This window comes from Patagioenas fasciata, chromosome 15 (genome assembly GCF_037038585.1).
Source record: "Patagioenas fasciata isolate bPatFas1 chromosome 15, bPatFas1.hap1, whole genome shotgun sequence".
Taxonomy (NCBI): domain Eukaryota; kingdom Metazoa; phylum Chordata; class Aves; order Columbiformes; family Columbidae; genus Patagioenas; species Patagioenas fasciata.
Window position 1 is genome coordinate 15,632,018 of NC_092534.1, and position 23,368 is coordinate 15,655,385.

At 50.5% G+C, this 23,368-nt stretch overlaps 1 protein-coding gene across 2 annotated transcripts in view; it reads left to right on the forward strand.

Moving 5' to 3' along the window:
* The window catches only part of MAD1L1 (mitotic arrest deficient 1 like 1), a 343,378-nt gene extending 329,849 nt beyond the window's left edge, over window positions 1-13,529 (forward strand). The window contains exon 19 of one of the 2 annotated variants that reach the window (XM_065850520.2): window positions 12,435-13,529. In XM_065850520.2, the coding sequence (XP_065706592.2) occupies window positions 12,435-12,590 (156 nt within the window). In that variant the 3' untranslated portion in view covers window positions 12,591-13,529. The remainder of the gene's footprint in view (window positions 1-12,434) is intronic. The other variant, XM_071814988.1, reaches the window with a different exon arrangement.
* Window positions 13,530-23,368: the final 9,839 nt, after the last annotated feature.

The window sequence follows — 23,368 nt, forward strand, 5'->3', positions numbered from 1 at the left end:
CGCGCTGGGGAACGTGTGAAAGCAGGTTTCGAGAGCTTTTATTTTCACACCGTGTCTCGGTTTTGTAGTGATAAATGTTTGCTGGAATACAAACCTGGAGCCCCTCCCCTTGCAGGGCTCACTCCTTGAAATGTAAAGAGGCTTTTTGAATGTCAGGAGTTTGCTCGCAGGAGGTTGTGTCGCGCTCAGCCGGGAACGGGGCTGATCAGCTGTGTGGCAAGCAGCACAAAGTGGGATCTGCTGTTGATCTCAGCAGCTGATGGCGTTAGACAGGCAGGATTTGTACAGAGCCCGGGGCGGAGAGGAAAGGTGATGGGACAGCGTGAGAAAAAATGAGCGAGGAACCGATCTTTTAGGCCGTTCTGCATTGGGAGTTGAGCTGGGACTCAAGACAAGCCTGATACCCTCTACTAGAGTTTTTCACCGTGTTTTCTGGGCTGTGTGCTGGGTAATCCCCATGTCCTTCAGCAGGTGGGATGAATGCTGCCAAGTGCGGACAGCTGCGCTTGGAGTTCTCATCCCCCAAATTGTCTTAATTCAAGGCAGTACTTGCACCTTGTGGATGTGGGTGAAGAAAACTCTTCTTCCTCCTTGCAGGCAGCATCCTGGCTCTTGCTCTGCCCCACAGGTAGGACCAGCCTATGCACACACACACTTGGCTTTCATGAGATGCCCACTGGCGTGTGCTCCTTGCAGCCGGACGCAGAGCATCCCGCAGCGTGAGCGGACGGCAGACGGCGGCTTTATCGCTGCGCTGTCGTAACCACAGACAGCCCAATTATTCCAAATGAGCCTCAGCCGCTATGTTCATATTTGATTAAGAACTTTTCGAAAGATAAGAAGCATTTAGATCTAAGGGCTGGCTCCAGCCGTAGTTATTTACATCAGGATGGGGGGGATAAAATCTTTTATTAGTGTCGCTGTTTAAATATTTTGGCTCTCTATTCCAATATTGTGGCAAGAAAGAACCATATGTGTTCCTAGAAAGAGAGCTTAGTACAGCCGTTAATCAGGAGAGGACCTGTTAATGTAGTAACGTTCAGAATAATGAGCAAAACCAGCATTCACTGGAGAGACTAACACATCTCTTCAGTCTGCGGTTTCCAAATGTTTGGGAAATGTTACGTTCCTCCATCTTTCTAAGGCTGATTTTCTGCCAAAAGAAGTTCTCGTCTGCTGTTAATTTTAGAAAGGTTAAATCTATTTACAAAAGCAAACATAAGCATGAAGTGATGAAAACCAGGAGGGCGTGGGGAGTAATGAGCTCGCAGGCGGCAGAGTTCACCGCAGGAGCTGGTCTGGCAGGGAAGTGTGGAGGTGTGTCTTTTCCTCTTCCTTTTTCCTTTTCCTTTTCCTCTTTCCTGTCGTTATGCAGAGTGGGGGACATGCCAGAAGGCAATGGACGACGTATGTGTAAATCTGTTGGGCTTTAGGGACGGTTGCCGAAAGACTTGGCACAGCAAAAGGGCAAATTTTAAAGAGCTCGAGAGTGGGAGAGATTGCTGGTTGAGCAGCTTGGTTGCCTCGAGGTCGTTGCTAATTAGCGGCATCTTGCCTGAAGAAGTGAACATTACATTTTAATGCTGCTATGAAACCCAATCATGCTGTCTCCCCTTTGCATCCCATGCTCCTGCCTGCTTTGCGGTGGCATCTGGAGCGAGCTGCGCGAGGGAAGAGAAGAAAGCCCTCTCAAAGGACGTGGAAGGATGCTGGAGTGGTAGCGGAGCTCAGATGAGAGAGGCTGGAGCATGACAGCTGTTACCAGATCATGCAAAAAGCCTGCCAGCAAGAATGCATCAATTCCTGTGATATCCGGGTGTCTTGTCTTCTGTTTTCATAATTGCATACATGGTGTCTGCATAAATCTTTCCGTCCCCCCCCCACACACCTCCAGCAAAAGGAGCTGACGGGCGGATGGGAGCGCATCGGTGGGTGCACACCAGCCGAAGAGACAACCGTCAGATGGGTGTCAGATGGGCAGGGCCAGGGCCCGGGGCGGACTCCTCGGAGGTTGCTCGAACGTGGTGCATTCGCTGAATAGAAAACTTCTCCCTTTCCCTAGGGGAAGAGGAGTATGTTCACCCAGACATGAGAACCAGCAGCGCTGTCTTGCCATGTTCTTCAGGTTAGTGCCAAATGAGAGCACAGGCGGCAGCAGCAGAAGCTCTCAGCAAATGCGTCGTAGCCCAAAGGTCTGAGTGTCCCCTCGGGGGATACAGTGGAATTTCTTTTCCCTTTTCACTGAATACCATAATCTTTCTATTTATTCATTCCTTCACTCCTTAACCGCAATCTCTGTCTCAGCATCTCTGGGCTTCCTTCTTACAGTGAAATCAGATCTGCTTAAGGAGAGTCCTGTGGCTGTTGCACATTGGGTTTACCATTAAAACCCCATTTCTTGAAAGCAGAATATACCCAACCTGCACAGGCCAGTTGACCAGTTTCCTTGCGATCTTGATCTTCAGTTTTCCTACCTGTGGACTTCCAGTCTGGTTGGGTAACTCCACAAATACAGCTGCTGGTAACCACCAGCTCTGTGCACTCACAAGTCTTGAAGTTGAGAAAGAAATGGTGACATTTTTCAAATAATGACATCTCTCCCAGTGTAAATCTTGACTCGTGGCTCTAGATGCAGTCTCCTAAATGTGCTTCCCCACAGGGGGTTTGTGAGCTTTTAAGGGGTAAAACTCATTCTTGAAGACACAAGAAAAATATTTTGCATGTTCAAAATCAACTTTCTTTGACTTTCTGGGTAGTGACAACTCTTGCTCACTTTGGTCCTGTCGACAGTCGTGCTGATGACAGCAAATTCAAATGAAGAAATACGAAGAAAATGTGAGCCAGCAGAAAAGCAGGAGCAGTAAAAGCACCTTCCTCACTTCACGCTACGACTGTGAAATTTGGTTATTGATGTTGCAACAGCAGCTAATGTTATTTCCAAAGCCAACACTTAAATTCCACTTTGGCAGATGGTAGCTCTGAGTGACACAGTCCCATAGGAGGAGGTGATTATTGACCGGTTCTTGCTCCTCGTTGGGCGGTGGCTTTGGTCTCCGTAGCAGTGACTGTACTGCAGAGCCTGGCTCTGCGCAGAGGTGACTAATACAGTGTCACCAATTTCCTTGATGTAAGGCTTAAACCTGCATTTTAGCCCAGGGTGCCAGACTATGACAAACAAGGCCTGGAAGAGAGTAATGAATAAACATGGTGAGAATTTCAGCTGTAATCTGCTATCGGGTCCATCTGTTACTTCTTCCCCCACAAACCTTGCAAACTCAATGAGCCAGGAACAGACATGTTCCATATACTGTCCCATCCTTCAGCCACATCTCTAAGGTCTGATTGTCTGCTTGGCATCAAGTTTATCACTCATGGTCTCTTGAGCTGTCGTTGGTCACAGGATCTTCTTGTTCAGTTCTTTAGCTTTCTGTCCACCCTCCTCATGACAAGACTTCCAGAAGGATCCCAGAAAATGAGGAGGATAAACGTACTGATCACACGCTGGTGTGAGAGAGAGAGACGAGCCTGGCAGGCGTGTGCGATCTGCTCATTCAACTGTTCTGGCGCTCACTCAGCCTCCGTCTCTTGCAAAACTGGATGTCCCAAACATGGGGCTTCTTTTCCAGAAGAGTCCTGAAGTCTGTGTGACCTGTTTGCACCCTGTGTCGTGCACAGGCACTTCAGCTGCTGTGAGTCGTGGGTCTTCTTGCTTATTTGCTCTAATCTGGAGATGGGAAAGCAGGAGCATGATGCAGAAGCAGCAAAGCAGAGGAACAGCACATGCCTCGTGTGACTCAGTGAGCGGTGAAGGCTCCGGCAAGTTCTGCCTGTTGGCGAGCGGTGGTTTGCTCTGGAGAGCGGATCCCTATCTCCCTGGCAACGCGGCAGCTTGCAAAAAGTTGCCATCAAAATTCACCGTGGTTCCAGCCATCTCTCATTGATGCAGGGCTTTGCAAACTTACCCGCTCGTGTTCTCTTATAGACCTCGTGCTCACAGCTGCAGTATCTCCCCGCTTTGGGAACCAGACCATCTTAAAGCCCACACAGATGATTTTTTGCATTCTCCCGTAGGTGCTTCCTTCTCATGTTCCAGAAGGTCCATGTTCTTGGTTCTCCACTCCCCTGTTGCTTCCAGCTCTCCTCCCAGCAAGCACGATGGAACGGAACGTGATGAGGAACTTGGCTGGTTAGTGAGATGAATTCCCTGCCTAAATGTAGGATTCTTGTGTGCTGAATTCACTTGCCAGTCCTTGGTGCCTCCCTCAAGTTGTGTGTCTGCTTCTGGCTCTCGTGGAAGAGAGGTCTGGAACCTGGTTTGGCCTGCACCTACTTTTCCATTTGTACTAAGCCACCACATTCCCTGGGGCCAGGCACAGACCAGAAACTGCCTCTGGATGGCAGGGCTGGAGAGCTTTGTGATGCTGGGATTTGCCCAGGAAAACAGAACTTCAATAAATAAGTTGTAGCATTGCAGGCTACAACTGCAGAGTCATTTCAGAGAAAGTACCGGGAGGTTTTTCTCTCCCTAATTTATGTCTCTCCTGCATAAGGTGCATATGGCTTCTATGGAGTTGCTAATGTTACAGACAGATGGGTTGGCATTTTACTAGACAGAACACATGGGCTAGATGTTGTTAATGCTTGTTAGCTACTCACTCTGCAGCTTGACCAGTCCAACACGGTCCTGTCGCAGATGGTTCGAAAGCTGCAGCCCGGGTGCTGGAGCCATCCAGCTCCGCAGCGCATGGTGGTGACAGCAGTTGGGATAACGTGCCTTTGGCTGCTTTTTCTGGAGGGCTTCCTTGTAGGTCAGAGAAACCTGTGGCTGGGGGATCAGCACAGCTTCCCTGTACATCAAGAAAGACGCTGATTGGTAAAGATCCTGTGCCTGGCTTTCAAGGCTTAATGTCATATTTGTATTTTTACAGGATGGGGTTGGAAAAATGTTGTGAGCCCTGTGCCTTGCTCTCATCTACAGTCCTCCAGGGCTGCTGTTTAGAAACGTATTTGGCATTGAACGTTATTTAGCGGTCCTGAGACCTATTAAAAAGGTGTAATTCAGGATCTCAAGTCTTACTTGGAGCCAGTTGCCAGTATTAGTTTAGACATCCCGTGCAGTTTTCCTTGCTCTGTGATGTGAGTAGTTTGCTGTGATTTAGTCTCACCAGTCTTGCACTCAGCTGAACCATTTCTAGGTATCACCTCAACAAATCTCCACAGGGTGAATCTCTTTGATAGCTGGTTTGGAGATCCCCATCAGAATCTGTGGATGCAAAAGCAGGTGAATCATTTATGGTGCCCTCTTTGACAATACCCATGTTCAATTTGCAGTGTAATGGTGGGAGGCTGAATACATCCTACAGATGAGACAGGGAATTTTAGTTTCATTACTTGCCCTTTAAAACTCTAAAAGCACTTCTGGAAAATGCATGGGTATTAATCCACACTGAGCAGTAGTTCTTCAAACCTATGATTTAAATTGGATATATTTGTCTCTGTCTGTCCTGAACTGTTGAGTAACATTAATGCACCCTGATAATAGCTGTCACAATTTACCCCGGGGGTTGCTCCTCAGTGATAGGTGAAATCACAGCAGTTCAAAGACCTGTCTTCCAGGATGAAAAGCTCTATAGGAATATTCAGATATAAAATAGTAATAGTACGAATCAAAAAATACGCTTCCCTTATTTTAAAGCCTTTGATCTTATTTTTATGGCGTCACTTTTGACAGTCCAAAGGGCATTAACCTGTAGGAGAAACCTTTGGAGAGAAGACGTTGACTTGCCCTCCGCCGCGCAGAGCACTGTCCCCCAGGATTAACACCAACCGGTTTTCTCCATGGAGAAGGGTGCAGGTGCTTCAGCTCATGTCCCTGCTCTTTTTTACATTTATCATCTTTCTCCATGACATACAGGAGAGCTCACTCGGATCAAACCCCGTAGCTGTAGGGAGAAGCTCAGCAATACGTCCCACTCCGTTTCTTTGCCGCTGAGCTGATGCAGCATCCAGGATGCTCATGTGCATCAGGCTCGGGTCGTGTTTCTGATTAAGATGGAAGTATATGAGCTGACCTCTTGTGCAGAAAACATCGTGGGGCTGTGGTTCATCTCAGTGTTGAATAATAAGAAAGAGAAAGGAAATGTTTGCTATAAATCTCGGCGCACGCAGGACTGTTTCTCACTTATCCCACCCCAGCTTTCAATTTTCTTCTTGGCATTGCCAGGCGCTTGCTTTTCTTTGCTCAGCAGCTAAAAGCAGCTTTTTCATTACATTTCCTGGAAGGCCCTTTACAGGCATCCATCCCTCTCTGCCTCATAAATTCACTTGATATAGCAAGCTGGCGACACAGAGGTCAGAGGTCTTGGCAAGAAGCAATTATTATAAAGAAGTAGTCTTCGTCTTTTGAGTTACAAAGAGGATATTAAAAGGGGGAAAACTTCACTGCAGACAAGGAATGGTCATTTGTGAAAGGTAGGGGACTTGATTGATGAAGAGCTGCATATCCTGCGAGAGCTACCCTGGGCAGGAGTCCCATCAGGCCAGCTGAAACCTGCCCTTTACCACCAGAAAAAATAATGAAACCAGTAAACAGTTTGCTAAATAGCCTCATAAATATTTCCAGCCGTAAGCACATCTTGTGGTACAATTTGGGTTTTGTTGTTTTTTTATTGTTTTTGATATTTCTCTAATTTTTAATGAACAGCCTCTAATTAAAGTGATTTAGTGGCTACCTGGGGACCTGGTATTTGAGCAGCGCGTGATGCTTAGGAGAGATTGATTGGTGAGGCGTAACTCAACTGGGGGATTTGATAATGATATCATCACTCGAGAGAGAGCCAAGTTTGAGCAATTAGATCTCCAAACCCCGCGTTTGGGTTGTTACAACTTCAGCAGCGAGTTTCCACATGTGCACTTACACACACAGGCGCTTTCCCTGGATACTTGTTGGGCACTCTGGTTTTTTGGTGTGTGTGTGTCTGTCCGGAGGGACCCGTAGCGATGATCCATCAGCTTTGCAGACCCGGGGAGAAGGTGCCATCCTGCTCGGCATCTCCGCGTCCCCTCTCAGCATCCGCACGTGGACAAGGCGACCTTTGACATTTAGAAAAATCTCAGCATCCAAAGCAAGAGGCAGAAACAAAAGGATTTTCTCGTTTAAAGGTCAGAGCAGGCAGCTTCTTAAAAGGCGTTTTCGAATGGGTTTGTCGGGCTGTGACAGGGTTCGTGTGTGTTAATGGGTGCTGAGGTAGGTGGTGGGTGCCGCAGGGGACCATCAGGACCACGAGTGTGCCCAAGGCGCTGGGTGGCAGCGGGTCCTTGATGGACACGGTGAGAGCACTGCAGAGGTTTCGGGAGGTGGTCAGGCAGCGCAGCCCACTCTGAGGACTTCTGCTGATGGGTGAAGGTGCTGGGGAAGAGGGGGTGACTGTCCCACGTAAAGAAGAAGAGGTCTGAGGGATTCGAATGGTGAAAGCAAATGACCAAAGGGATCGATGTGGGGGGGAGATGTACATAACCCACATCAGAGTAGGCTTCAAGGTGGGGTGGGGAACAGCACAAGGACAAGGGAAGCGGCAATAAGAACTGGGGCAGGGAGAGGAGAGCATGGCCACAGCATGGTCCTTAACACCAGAGGCCTGTGGACCTGGCTGGAGCAAGGAGAAGCTCTGCATGGAGCCTCAGATGTGAAGCGGAGTTGCCCCTAACCTCAGCACACACAGGGCTCTTTGCCATGTGTATTCAGAGCAGTTGTGCGTAGGGATGCAGCCCAGACAGTGATTTATGGAAGGAGCGTAGCAGATGAGATGGAGCCTCCACGATACATTCGCTGGGTAAATGTCACCAGGCAGTGATTCACTTGCTCATTTTGACCCCTAATACATCTTAGCCTTGAAAAGCACCATGTACTCCAGAGCACAGCTGAACGGCATCTGCAAAGCAAAGGCTCGTGGCTGTACCAATGGGTGGAAATCCACCCTGGCATCCCTGCCACAGTCCTGGGCTTCACCCCTCCTCACGCCGAGATGTTGGAATTGGGGTTCCCAAGCTGAGCCACAAGTCCTTTGCTTGCTGCACCTGGCACAAAGCTCCACCATCACTGCATCAGCTCGCCAAAAGCCATTTGGAAACCCCACCACCATCACTTGAGTGTGTGTGTTTGAAGGCGGAGGAGCACATGGATTGCACCCCCGAAGGCAGGTGTGCTTTCTGGGTGTGGAAATCAGAGGGAGAATATCCCAACTTAAAGCTGAAATCATAGAATCCTAGAACAGCCCAGGCTGGAAGGGACGTTGAAAGATCATCTGGTCTAACCTTTCATGGGAAAGGGAGTGTAGATGAGATTATCAGGTTGTGTTGAATGCTGAAACCCTCTTCTCCTTGCTTCTGCAGTTCTACCGCATGTTTTCTCATGATACCACGTCCCCACGTCAGCCTTCTCCTTGGGACACGCAACCACCCTCTATTCTGTCTTATTCCAGAGATGAACTCATTTTTGTACCATGCTGTTGGTTATTTCAGAGACTTTTATATGTATATCTAAACTATAATACCTTGAATAATTCACCAGTTTCCAGGGTTAAGAGGAAGATTTATGATGTTTCCTTCTGGCAGGCGGCAGCTGATCTTGACTCTCGTGGAAAAACAATTGTCCTAACGACTCCTTTCTCCAAGCGGATCCCGGAGCAGCTACTGCAAGTTTATGTTGCCATGTGGAAAATAGACCTGTCTTGTTGTGTTTTACAACCCGCTGCAATCTGATTGCGCTATGGGGTAGCACAGCCCGCGAGGAGCAAAATGGGGTGTCACCCTTCAAATCTCTGACAGGAGTCGCATCCCCCCGCCAGCAGAAGCGAGCGTGCGGTAACACGGGGCAGAGATTGATTTCCATTGCTTTCCTAGAAAAGGTCCCGATAGGCCTTAAATCAGGCTGAACTGGCAATGAAGCTTAGCGAAAGCTGGAGTCTTTCCTTTCGCAAGTATTTGAGATCTGAATAAAACATAACATAGACCTGAATATTGGTAGTTTAGTGAGCCAGGCAGATATTTTTCCATGAATTAGAAGAAACCAATATAGGTCTATGTAAAGAGTACCTGTGAGGTTGTTTTCTCATAGTGCTGAGCTCCAGCATCCTGGGCTGCTTTGTGCTCGAGGGAACTGGGGGCACGGGGGAATGTTTGCATCTCCAGTGAAGCGTTGCAGTGGGGAAAGGGGAAGCTTTTCCTTGCCCCCATATCTTTGGGTTGATTCTTGATGCTTTTCCTTTCACCTTTCTCTTTAAAAGCAACACCACACCGTAGTGATATAGCTCTAAGACACGTCGTTAGTATTGGGCACAGGGCAGTTGGGGCTGGGTTTGAGTATGCTCGGGTCTCTCTCGCCCCATTCCCACTCAGGGACTGTCCCCATGGATCAGTGACACTTGTTGAGGTTCCTCAGCTTCTCGTTTTCCTTGCTTTTGGCTTTATCTAAGCTTAGAATTCCCAGGGATGCATCACTGGAGTGAATGGTGATTGCATTATATGGAGTGTGTTAGTGAATAGTTGGTGTGCGCTGTCACCTGCAAGTTCTTGCAGGGGTCGTGCCCAGGAGTTTTTCTTTGAGAGCTGAGACCTTTTTTTAATTTAAAAAATAGATTAAAAATGAGCGGAAGGACCCGTAGCTCTAAACCGTGAAGAGGAGGCCTGGAGCTCCCTTACAGCTTTGAACAGCTGGAAGTTTCAGGTTTATATTTCTCATAAATCCAGTTTTTAGAGCCGGAGCCGCAGGTGCGCGCTGCGTCGGACCGAGACGGCGTGGAAGAACCAGCGCCTGCAGCGTCCGTTCAGCTGAGCACCCCCTCCGCATCCTGACCCTTCCGCGCTCCCACCCCCTCGCAGCCCACCCGGCGCTTCCCTCCCTGCTCACCGGGTGCACCAGGCTGGGGTTTGGGAAGAAACCCTGGGAATTAATGGGAACGTATTGCCATTATTTCGTATAATCTCTGTATTTGTAAAGCGCAGGCTGCAGAGGTACTGCTGCTGTTGAACTCAGAGCCGCAAATCCAGATAGATATCCCAGTCTGTACTTCTTTATGAGCAGATGGGTGAAGAAAACAAAAAACAATAAAAACAAATAATAAGAAAAGCAACTATGACAGCGATTTTAAAACACTCTCAAAAAAAAAAGAAGTTTCTAATGTTTTTTAAAAGCGGTGTGAGATGGAATGAACTGAACCGCATCCATCCCCAGTGTCAGCGTGTAGACATCTCCCGGCACAGCAGCAATTGTCTGTTTTCCAACCCGCTGCCTTGTACCTCTTGCAGAAGAGATCATGAGAAACCTGGGTGAGATGTCTGGCTTTTGGGAGCTCATTGATTTGGGGGTTTTTTGGGAATTCCTGGGGAGAGAGAGACCATGGAGGGGAGGATGGTGCCTCCTGCAACCATCCAACAAGCGAGAGAGACCAGTCCCATGGAACTCAAGGGGCAATAGCAGCCGTCTCAGAAGCATCTGTTTGTTCACATAACTTTCTCTGAACAATATCCTTCTGCCTCTGCCGAAGGAGGAAACTTCAGTTATGAAGAATAATAGAAAGAAATTACCATTAATCTCATTTTTAAAGAAATTATTCCAATGTATCCTTCCCCCTCAACTCCAGTGAGCTCAAAGTACAGGAGAAATGTAAAATATTTATGTGACTTTGTTTCCGAGGCCATAAAACACAAGCAAGTAGTCTGGCACTGGATGCTAAATTTCCTAAGGAACTCGCTTTAATTAATTAAACTAGTAAACCAATTAATGGATTTACTTGTAAATTCTTAGAAAATTAATTCTGTGCCCAAAGAGTGTTTTAAATCTGCGAAGGGGGCGGCGTGTGTTTCACACAGAGCTTGAGTTCCCGTTTAGATGAATCCATTCAGCGCTGACTTTGGAGACACAAGCGTTGCATTCGTAATACTCGGACTTTCCTCCCAAACCAGCGTTTCCCATCACGGGGGTGGAGGGATTTGTGAAACAAAACCTGTGCTGCTCCCACAGCCCCTGTCCCAGCTCCCGGCCCTGCTGCAGCCTCTGGATGTTCAGGAATTGGGATCTACATCCCTCCCTGTGCTTCCAGCCGGCTCCTTCATCTGCCATCGCCGCTCTCCTCCTCCTCAGCCTCTTTAATCTGACCCAGTGGTACACGGGATGCGCAGAAAACACGCCGGGTACCTCCAGCGAGCAGCAGATTAAAGCGCTGAACATCCTTTGGAGTGGCTGAAAAACAACCCAGCTGAAGTGGAGGAGATTTAAACAAAAGCTAATTTACTTTTCCACTCAGAAACCTTGTTCAGATTCCCTGCCTGGCTCGGGGGTGACGGGGGCATCTTCGGTACCTTGTGTTTTTCGCAATCCAAAGTGACACATACATGAAAAGTTCATCATCAAATGTGGCCGGGCTCCTGAGAACATGAAATCAGAAACAAGCAGGTTCGCTGGGGCTCTCGGCAGCGATCGCTTCCCTTCTCTCCCAGCAGGTAAAGCCACGTTTTCCCTTCACCTGGCAACCCTCTGCTCCGGCTCTGCGCTTCCATCCATTGGGATGGGGTCCTGCCCCCCGGGGATGCGGCTTTGCCCACGCTGCCCCGCATGGCTTAGTTTGCTGGCTCCAAGGGGATGCAGAGCTGCAGAGCAATTAGGAACGGGAGGATTTTGAAGAGGAAAATGGCAGGGGAAAAAAAATTAGCATTTGCGCTGTGATGTTTTTCCTGTTTATTAATAAACAAGCTGCTTTTGTGCCTCCGGGGGCAAGCGTTCCTTATTTCTCTTGCATTTAGCTTTTTTTTTGCTTGTTTTATATGTTACAGGAGATTTGTAATGTCTTCCCACATGTTGAGTTTCCTTATTTTCATGAGAGCATCTCTGGACTAATTCCTCTAGAGCTCTCAGCTCTGTGCTGCTGGGCTCATTTAAACATCCAGGATCACTTGAGGGATGCGGGGTGGATCAGCAGCTCGTTGGGAAGGAGCCGTGTTAATTAGGAACAGGTCTGCTTCCCTCTGCAGAAGCAGAATGGCTTCAGGAACGAGTGTTTCCATGGAGAGAAGGTCCTTGCGTGTAGCTCCCGAGACCTGGGTGGTGATGGTGACAGTGACCCCAATGTGGACACCCCGGTTCTGCACCAGCGGCGCAGCCTGGTCCCCGCACAGCCTCTTTCCAGGATGGTTGAGCCGCTCATGTCCCCACCGCCGCATTTGTCACCGGGGAGGGTTCAACCAGAGGTCCTGCACAAAGACATTGGAAATGCACAACTCAACAACAGGCAGATTACGCTGTGTGCCAAACCACAGATAACATGTCCTTGATTACAGGTGCTGAAGGAAGCTTCAGGGTGATGCCACCAGCTCTCCCCTGCCTCATGGGAGGTGAATTAAAACCCTGCTGTATTAATGCACTTGTTCTTTTCCCTCAGGCCTCCAGCTCTGGTGGAAAAATGCAACTACTGGAAACCGAATTCTCCCGAACCATCCGAGAGCTCATCGAACTCCACCTGCTTCGCCAGGACAGCATCCCGGCCTTCCTGAGCGCCCTCACGCTCGACCTCTTCAGCCGCCAGACCATCGCTTAACGTCCCACCGCCAGCCAGGATTGGAGCACTGCTGGGCAGGACACTTGAGGTAGTGAGGACAAATTCTCCTCTCCCACCCTTAATGTGTGACACTGGGTTACTTCTGTTCTGCAGGGAACTCTTTATTCCCCCTTCTTCCGTGCTGATTCCCAAACCGCATCGTTTCCCCTGAAAAGCATCATTTCCCTCCTGTGGGAGGGCAAGTCTGGCTCCATCCCAGGGCTCTCCTGTGCCAGGCCCCAAGCACCACCCTTGAACTGGGAATGTGTCCGTCACTCCCCAGACTGTCTCAGCATCTCTCTGGGAAGATGGTGGGAACTGCTGGTTTGAGATGCCACAGCATCACCATTCACAGTTTTTCCAAAAAGGGTCCCCCAAATCTGGGTCCCAGCAGAGAGACGAGGCTGGTGCTTCCTACTGCCCTGGTTGTCATCTCCTCATAGGAGCCAAGGGCTTGGTCCCTGAGGACCGGGACCTGAGGAAGGATCAGTTCTGAGTAGCAGGTTCTTTGTGGATACCTCCTGCTCTTGCAAACTGCTCATCACTCAGCAGGTTTGAGATTATTTTCCAGTTACATGAGTCTGCCATCACTCAGCAGACAGAAGCATAAATGACCGTTTGAAGACCCTATACCTGTGTTGACACCTCTGTGTTGTGTGGCACGCTCAGATGTCACTGCCATGCTTTCTATCTGTTAACTCTGGGGCTCTTGGTTATCTCAGGACTGTGGAAGGAAGGAGGGAGGGAGCAATTTGGGGTGTGCACACTGCTGCTGGCTCCAGCCTGTCCCCAGGCTGTGGGTACCTGCTCACCTGGCTGGGGCTCTCCCTCCTTCTCTCCTCCATGGAGGATGGAGCACCCCATGAAGCCTGACATTTTGCGTTGCAATGGATTATAACTCTTTTATCGTAAGAATAAAGCATCATTTCCCACACTGGATGTATGACTCCTTTATTTGGGATACGCACTGTGCTCCCCTTGTTGCTCTCCCACATGTAAAGCATGATAATGCATCGTCCATCAACAGTCTGACGCTGGTGCTGCTTTGAGAAGGGAGGACATCATTATCTCAGTGTTTCCAGGCAAGTCTCATTCATGCTGTAAGCCAGATTAGTTTGCTCTGAACTTGTGTGCACACTGATTTCCTCTTGATATCAGCAGGAACATACTTCCTAAGCTTGGAGAGAAGGTAGCGGTAAGCAGGCTAGAAAGTTGGCTTAGATGTTCACGGTGGCTGCAGGGTTGGCTGTGCGTGCTGGAGTCACTCTGGGACCTGTCAGTGCACCTGCAGGCACGGAGAACAGCTTCTGTAGACCCAGCGGATCAGAGGTGGGGGCACAAGCGTGTGCTCTGAGGAGGCTGCAGCCCCCGTCTCCCCAGCCCTCCTCTCCACGGGGTTTGCAGGCAAGCGCAATAGCAAAAGTTTGGCGTTTTCTCTTCTGCTCGACGAAGCCCTGGTGGAAGATGAATTGCCCGGCGTGCTGTGCCAGGGGAACGCTGCCTGATTCATATGCGCGACGTGGCACCGAGAGTCGCCTTCCTCAGTCATGGGGAAAATGAATCATGACGTCAGCCGCGTTCGGCTCCTCTGCCAACACAATAGCGGAACCTGGCTGCCTCTGAAAATTCTTCTCCTGGCTCCTCGCAGGAGAAATGAAGTAATTAATAACTTTACAATAAACCCTCTATCTTAGCAAAACACGGGTGAGGCGAGAAGCGATGCTGGAGAGTGACAAGGGAAAACACGTTCAGCCTGTTGGAAAGTTGCCTCCCGAGAGTGAGAGGATAATAAGTTGGGGCAGAAAACACAGCAGTCTGCTGAGATGCCTTCGGTGGGGAGGAGAGACAGATAAATTACCGCTCTGCACCCCGTTCTCCCAGCAAGTCTGATTTGTTCAGCTAAGTTTAATGCGGCAGCCTGGCCGGAAGAGGTGTGTGGTGGGCACGGGTGTGTGGGCAGACGGGTGTGTGGGCAGACGGGTGCGTGGGCAGACGGGTGCGTGGGCAGACGGGTGCGTGGGCAGATGGATGTGTGGGCAGACGTACCGTGGTGCCGCGCCTGGTCCTGCTCACAGCTGGGGAAGGTGCTGGGGTGATGCTCCTGCTTCGGCCACCAGCATCCCTGCCCTGCTCACAGCGCTGCGCTGTCACACAGCGAGGGGGCTTGGGCTCGACCTGAAACTGGGGCTTTGGGAAGCTTGGCTGCTCTGAGGCTCGCTGGTGGAGGCCTGGGGACATTCATGTGGAAGTGTGAGCATTGCAAAGCCACCTGAGCCACCTGTGGGACACAGGCTTGTGGTTGGGCATGGGAAGAGGAGCTGAGACTCCCCAGTTTGTAGCTCCAACTCTGGATTTATGGCTATGCCCTGCTGCCACAGCAGCCCCTGTTTCTGCTGCTGTCATTGTACCACTTGTCTCAGCTGTGACGGAGCTGTGAGGAGTAACTGTGATGCTGAGTTTCACAGTGGTTGCTCCTTCCTTGCCGAGCTACATGGGACTCAGCAGCCCGTTGATCACAGGGCCCTGCTACTGTGTTCACCCCTCTAGAGCCCCCCTCCGCGGGTGCAGCCCCGGGACAGTGCAGAGCCCCTGATGGTACAGCAGGTTTCAACCACCCCAGGTGGTGAGGGCACAAGTCCCATCTGCTTTTGGCTCAGCGTTCGCAAAGCTCCAGCCCATTTTGTGAAAAATCCTTTTGGAAAACCTTGGGAAATTGGTAATAAATTTGCAGTTGGTTGGAGGGGAGAGGCGAGAGTGTTAACAAGTGTGCGTATGCTCGCTGGGTTTATGTGCTATAAGCTGTAAAATATGATTTATGAAAGCACGGCTGGGGGACTGTGCGTGTCGGAGCCCTGTCTTGTTTGCAGTGTTGCCTGGAGCTTCCCTTCACTCAAACCGCTCACAAACCCCCGCTCCTCTACTGATCAACCCTTTTCATCTGCGTGCATATATAAATACCAAACAGGGGCAAAGAGCTGTCAAGCGCTGCCCCACGGTCCTTGGCAGGAGCAGAGCCCTTAGCTAAGGCAGGTATTGCAAAGCTCGTGCCTCCCCTAAGGTCGCATCTCTGAACCTGGAGCCTTTTGCTCCTGCTCCGTGTCTCCTGGCATCGTTGTGTGTTGTTTTCATGAGCCTCAGAGTTGTCCTGGAAGTGTGTGATGCCAGAAAAGGGACTAAGGAAACCCTTTTGAGATGAGCCATGAGAAGTTTGTGGTTTGTAGACGTTAGTTATAGATCTTCTCCATGTAACGGTACAGGAGGAAGGGAAGGGCATGAAGCTCTAATGGAGGTGGGTACCTAGGGAGTGAAGGGCAGGAGCAGAGCTGAGGATGGAGAGGAAGGAACAGGGTGCTGGATAGAAAGGGAAACCACAGTTTCTAAACTAAAGAAAGAAAACCCGTCTTCTCCCGCAGCTGACTGACGCCATTCCCAGAGGCTGCGGCAGCCTGGGCCCAGGTTCTGCCCACCTCAGGGGCTGGGAAGTCGCTGGTTGTCCCTCACGCCCCTGCCCGCGGTGGGGGTTGTCTGACCCCGAATGCAGCCCCACGGGGAGCCCAGCTGGGTGGCAGCGTCCCGGGAGCGCTGGGATCGGTCACAACATCCGCGGCTGCGGGTTCCCCGTCGCTGCCCTCCGCTCACTCCAACACACCGAAGGAACCCAGAGCAGGACCCTTTCCATTCCCAGCCCCAGCAGCGGCTGAGAGACAACGGGGAATGGTGTGAGCTGGGCGGACGGGCAGAAACGTCGCAATAAACCCTGGGGGGCAGAGGCAAAAGCCTTCCCAGGACATCACCAGGGTAATGCCAGCGCTGCTCGGTGTGGGAGGTGACGCAGCCAGGGCAGGTTTGGTTCTGTCACAGCTTTTAGCAGTTTGAAGACATTGGGAAAACAACGACGGTGTCAGATGCCGGGTGACCATAGCGAACGATGCATGTTCTTGACGAGGAGAGTGTAGTAAGTGGGGAGGACAGAGCAGGCTCTCCGCGCTGGTGTAAACCACATTGGCGCTGCCTGGCCTGACAGCAAGATTCGGATTTAATAGCAGCGATGCTAAAAGTTGCATGATATTTAAAAGCTACAAAACGCGCCCGCTCTGATCAGGGGAGGGATATTAAATAAATAAATAAATAAATAATCAGCGAAGCTTTCTCACTAAAGTCTGTTTTAAATATTAAAATCCCATCCTTCCCAACAGGAAAGCTTTTTTTCAGGCTGAGAGGAGCGACTGAACGGCATCTGATGATATCGCATTGACACAAGTGTCTAGAAAAATAGGGTAGGAATGTGTGATCTGTTCTGAAAAAGGAACCCTAGCTAATAGGAAATACGCTGATGCTACTTTTAATTTCATGACTCAGGTTTGCTGCAATATTGATGGGTATCTGTGCTGGAGCTTGGTTACGTTAAAACAGTTCTCTGCTGCTTGGGGGTTTTCTGTTTGTTGTTTCTCTTTGGTGGGATTATTATTGCAAAATCTGTTGGTACTCTGGGGGCTCGTAGATGGTATTTGAAAGGACAGGGGAGCAGCCTGGCATCCAAAGGAAATAGGAGATTTGTGCGTCAGACACGTTCTATGTAGCAATCACTGACCAAAGCCTTCACTGCTGTCCCAGTGGCTGCTCCTGCTCCTTCCACCCACGGTAGCTGGGTCTCCAGCCTTCCTTGTGTGCGTGTTTTCCCTCAAAGCAAATACAAGGGACAAACCGGAAGGAAAATACACTATAAAGAAAGCACTGCCGTGTAAGTTAGGGAGGACAAAGGCAGGTCCTTGATGCTGGAGGGCTCAGGAGCAGCCCATGTCTTTGGTGTCCACCCAAACCAAAGCAGGTTCCTGCAGGTTGTGTCAGTTCCCTCTCCCTCCCCAACGTGGGATCGAGCATCTCCCAGCCCCTTCGTCTCCCTGTGCTGTTTCCTGGTCCTTGCTCCAGTGCTGATGAGTTTATTAGTGTTGCTAATTTTACCTGATGCTGCTTCCTTCTCTTCGTGACAGGTTGCGTTTTTTTGAACTCTCCAGCTGACTGATTGAGCTCTCTTTAATATTCCCCGGTTCACTTTGAATTCTCTTTGTTGGCTGCTGCTCCTTGTGTTTTTGGTTGTTTTCCTTTAATCCTCCCACTGCCTCTTTTTCCTCTCTGGTCCCTCTGATGCCTCTTCAACCTGGAACAAAGCCAGAGACCATCAGGAGGTCATTGAAACACAGACGGTTGTTGGATTTAAACAAGGACTAGATAATTTTATGACTATTAACAAGACTCGCTGCTATGCAAGCTAAAATAATAAGGGCAATCATATCTCATGGTTCGGGTAGCAAGTTGATTGCCTGTAGGGACTGAGGAGGTAATTCTGCATCGCTGACTCCCCCCCAAAACATGATACGGTTGACAAGAGGCACCAGGCAGGTCGAAGGGCAAGAGGATGCCCACCCAGGGGCCGTGGGAGGCACAGGGCTTGGCCAGAGGGCAAAAGCGTCCCCCCTGTCCTTACACTTCTTTTATCTGCTGATCGGAAGCTGCCTGTATCAATGTGTTGAAAAACGTTCTCCAGGCGGGTGAACGGCTCTAAGTTTGGCAGATGAACCTTTCCTCTCTCCGTGAGCATCTCCTGGGCAGCGTTTGTGCCGTACGGCTGCAGGCACCTCGCTTTGCTGGCGATGGTGGCTGCTTCATTGCCAGGCTGTCCCCATAACCGCTACCAAGAAGTCATTTCCTAACCTCACTTAGGTCCTTCTGTTTGGAGGCGCCTCCCACTCCCCATTGACTGCGGAGTGCATGAGGGAGACCAGCCTTCCCGTAACGGGGTGACGGCACATCTCACTGTCCCTCTCACCGCTCCTCCTTGTGCCGGTTCTCCTGGCTCCTCCACATCCACGAGTCTTTCCATAGCTTGTTTCGGGAGTCACGCTCCCCCCCTTGGGACGTACGTGATCAGCTCCCGCTCCGATGCCGCCCATCATGTTGTGAAGTGACAGCTCCTCTTGCTGTGACTCCTGGGAGGGGAAGGAGCAACCCTGGAGAGGAGCAAGAAAAGCCTCCCCAGAAGGCACCAGTCTCTTGGGTGGATCCATCCCGCCGATGACAGATGTCTTTGGGTAAGTCTGTAGGTAACACCAGCATGTAGGTGACACCTATGTCAATGCTGGAGTCTCCTGCCCAGTGCACCCGTATCCCGGACACCCAGCCCTGGCCTCGTGGGCAGAGCGTCACCTGGGTGCTCCCACCCGGGTCGTGGGACTGAGCCCACCATGGCGTCACTGCCGTTCATAGCTGCCAGCCCCGAGGTGAGGATTAGAGCTCTGACAAATCACTCGTTAACTTTGCTAACTCATTAGGAAACACCAAGCGCAGAATAGATCCTTGGCATGCTAATGACTGACTTTACGGGATCGCTGTGGTGGTAAACCATAACTAACAGTCTGCGGCGGCACTTCTTATTTAATTACATGGAGGCACAAGAAGGTTGATGGGCAAGTCGGGAGCCACCAGCACTGACTGCCCAACCCAATGGTGACCCCAAGGGAGGTTTGGGTGGTGCAGGGTGAGTTGCTTTGGTTGATATCTCCCAACATATGCTGGGAGCTCATGAGCTGCAGGGGATCACATTCTGTTCCTCGCTTCTGCAAAGGGAGCTGTCAGCTTTTGGGAGGTCACTGCTCTTTGCTGGCGAGGGCGTCTGCAGGACCCATCTCCTCCCATGTGCTTCCAGTTCAGCTGGTGGCCCCTCTGCACCCGACACGGACGGTTTTAGTATAGAGATAGCGCTCAGGGAGGATGGAAATCCCACCTGCATGGGTTGCATTGGTAGATAGGTTGGTTCTACGGGTTGCTTTGAAACCCCAAACGCGTTCTGGCTCAGTGCAGGGACCCCACAACACCTACAGCACCCATCCAGCTGGGCTGTACCTCCTCTTCCTCGCTTCTCTCCTTAGGAGGAAGAAGAAGATGGCTCATGGGGCTGATGGAGAGAGGTTCCCAAGGTGAGGAAGGCACCAGGCCACCCAAAAACCACAGCCTCCCCCCACACGCCCCATTTCCATCACTGCCGTATCCTGGCTTCACTGTTCACTCTGGCCTTACACAGTCCCCAGGTCCTGTTACCGCTGTTAAATGTAATGAATGATCTTGTCCTCCTTGTTTGTCTCCTCTTTAGTGTAACACTGTAATTAGCTTAATTACCAACAGATTCATAGTTTTTTTTGGTAACTTAAAATGGAAATTAAATTTTGCACCAGGTTTTACAGGCTGTTAACGGGAATCGAATAATCAAGCCTGACTCCAAGTCCTTGAAAATGAGTATTAAAAAAGGTCTGAATTTGCATATTCATGTTTTTAATAGGGTTCAGAAGGTATATTTGCAACTGATGAAAAGGATTAATTAAGCCTAATTTGCATAGGAAGAACAGTTTAACCCCTTGCATCCTGGCAAGCAGAGACTGACAGTTTGAATTGCCACGGTTTGGTACAGGAGACACACGGGCAATGCAGCACGGGGCTGAGCACCCTGCGGAGCATCTTCCTCGCTTGAGGACAGGACCTGGGGAAACCCGGGATCCCAGGATCACCCCGTGCCCACGGTCACCTCCCAGGTTTGGCCGCTGTCCCTGTCCCACGCTGGTTTGTGACCTGGGTCTCGCACGGCGATGCCACCATGTCAGGCCTTGGCAAAACGTGCTGCTCCTCCCACCATGTGCAGCGCTAATACAAATAATTTGGGTAAAGCCAGCTCAGTTCCCTCAGCTGTTCACGGGCTGGGAGCACCCATGGCTGGTAGGGACACCAAAAACCTCTTGATCTCATCTCCAGTTTCTCTTTATTTTCTCAGTGAGGCTGATGCAAGTCAGGGGTTAAAGGCTCTGCAGACCAGGCTGGGACTCCGTGTGTCCGGTCCTGCTCCCAGCCATCAGTCTGAGGCTCTGCTGAGGAGGTGACAGCACCCCAAAAGCCTGGGGACGTGCAGCTTCAGGGGAAGGGACATAGAGCTGCCTGCACCCCAAATCCCAGCTGGCACCCCCAGCATGGATAAAACATCAGGGTCTTGCACAGTTCCGTCCAGTCACGACCTAAGGAAAACATATAAACCCCCCCAAAATCAATCATACCCCCAGCCTGGAAAGCAGAGCAGGAACGTGACACTTCCCAGGGCCCTGCAAAGCTGAGAACAGAGCACAGCTTTGAGTCAGCACCTGAATGTCGCTAAAAAGTGGGAAAAAATAAATAAATCAGGCATTCGTTTTGCTTCAGCAGGTGGTGGGCTGCGCTCCCCTCGTATTGCTGTGGTGGCGTGTGTTGCTAATTATTTTTCGGGTGGAATTTGCTGTGCATAGCGCATGGGGTTCATTAGACAGAGATGGCTTTGAAGTGGCGTTCGGAATTAATGCTGGCATATGTAAATGTTTCTTGTGCCATGGAAAAGCTGGCTATAAATGATGCATGAGGTCCAGCGAGAGAGATGCTGGCTTTGTTTATACACACCCATTGGGCTTCGTTATGCCAAAAACAGGCAGAGGAAAATGGTCAGTGTCTTGCACACTCCATAGATCTGCTACCCAGCGTTTAGCAGAAGTTCACATGGCATCCTTAGCACACATCCCAAATTTCCTCCGGTCAGAAACACGTGTTAGCGACCTGACAAGGTTGCTGCTGTCTCTGCGCTCAGCGTCTTCGCCAGGTCCCGCAGACGATGAGGAGGGTGCTGAGCGCACTGTAAATCATCAAGGTCCTGACCCATACGTCTCACTCAGGCAAAATCCGCCTCGGGGGAAAGGCATTTAGTGCTAACACTGGTTTGAGGAGTCCCTGCTCACCTCCTCCTGCTCTCACCCAACTCATCCTCCCAGCACAGGGTCCACAGGGCTGTGCTGGCGTTGGACATGGGGAGCGTTTCACTTAAGAAGAAGAAAACCTGAAGAAAGAAAACACAAAACCCATGAGCACAACTGAGAGAGCAGGAGGCAGTGCCTGGGGCAAAAAGCCAGAGGAACGTGACATCCCTCAACCCATCTCCACCAAAGGCTTTTGATGGTGGCACTGCTGCTGCTGGATGTGTCCCAGCAAAGCTGAGCTCAGCCCCGGACTCTGGTCTGCCCTGGGGGAAGATGTATTTTAGCCCAGCACATGTTTTCAGAGGCAAAAACCTGTACATCTATAAAGCTGCAGGATCCCTCTTGGATCACCCAACAGTGAGGTGGGGAAATAGCTCCCCAGCATCTTCTAGGAGCTCCTCTCTGCTGCTGGGGTTGGGCAGGTCCTGGGTGAACCATCGTCCTCTCCTATGAGCTGCCCCAGTAGCTCATGGAAGAGCTGCAGACCTTGCTGGGGATGGCAATGAGAAAGAAGGGTTTTCAGCCCCAGGGCTGTGTGACAGGCAGTGCTGGCAGGTCCGGCGGATTTGGGCAGCACACACCAGCCACAGCAGCTGCTGGTTTGGAGCGAGGGACCCAGCACCCGGGGCACAAAGCGAAGCCTCTGGCGGTGCTTGGTGTTCCATGGGTTCATTGTTCACCCTTGTTGGGGCTGGAGATGGGCCGGGCTGAATGGCTCCATCCTGGTGAGAGTTTCCTCTTCCCGGCTGTTTCCCTTTGGGTCTGAGCAGGAGCAGCCCCAGACCCTTGGTGCCCCCCGGACAATGCGGGGGTGCCGGGGGGCAGCCGCTCAGGTGCTTGCCGGCCCCTCCTGCCGCTGCCAAGAAAACAGGCTGGAAATCACCGAGGTGCAACTGTGTCGTGTTTTCTCTGCAGTGTTTACCAAATCACTTGCTCATCCAACACGAAAGGAACCGTTTACTTTTTAAGCAAAACAAACAGGATACCTCCATCTTTCTTGCCGTCCAGAAGGCTGTTTGTCCTCTCCAGCCTCCGCACTTGCCAAAGCAACAGGGCTGTGCAGTCGGGGTCTCTGAGCCCGCATCACCCACCCCATCCACCCACGGGCAAACGCCCACGCTCCCGCCCTATGGATGCCCCATCCAGGCTCATGCAGACACTGGCACGGGGCAGCTGACAGTTTGGAGACACCAAGTTTTGGAACTGTTGGAGACCTGGCCTCATCCATGGGAGGCTCCCCAGCCAGGCTCCAGGTGGGTCTGCTCTGGACAAGCTGTAGGTGAAGAAGGCGGGAGCTGAGCAAGAAGCTGTGACCGAGTGCTGAGATGATGTTGTATTTTCCTACTTCCAACTGTTTATTTACCAGCATGTTGGAGAGTAGCAATCTCTTCTTCATGCCTTATTGAGAAGCTCAGCTGTGAAATAACTAAATGAACCATCCCTTTTTATTGGCCTTTGGACTGAGCAGAGGAGCAATCAGTTAATGGCTGACCAGCTTTTGAAGATGCTAAGCACATAACAAGTGCTAAGCATTATTATTTTCCCTGCAATGTTTTATTTTTCCCTTTGAATATTCAGTTTAAATAACCCTTCCAATTACATTATCTGGTTTCATGCATTCTGCTCAGTTTAAATGCGGTGCTGCTTACAATTCACTCACCTCTGTGGTTTCCAGGTCTCTGCAAGGCTCATCCTAACCATTGCCTCTCAGTGCTGGGATGAAATGTTCTTTGTTCTGGGTCCAGCGTCTGCCCCATCTCTGCTTTGGCTTCTTAAAACCAAATGCATCTGCATCACTTCCCCACAGGCACTTCAACCTCTGCCTTCTTGCTCTTGCATATTTATTTTTCTTTCTTAATAGAGGAACATCTTGCAACCTTCTGTGTTCCTTCCAGCTAAATTAGCTCCCTGGATAAGCTGTCTCCTCCGACTTAATGGCATCTTCTTACTGTGCTTTGT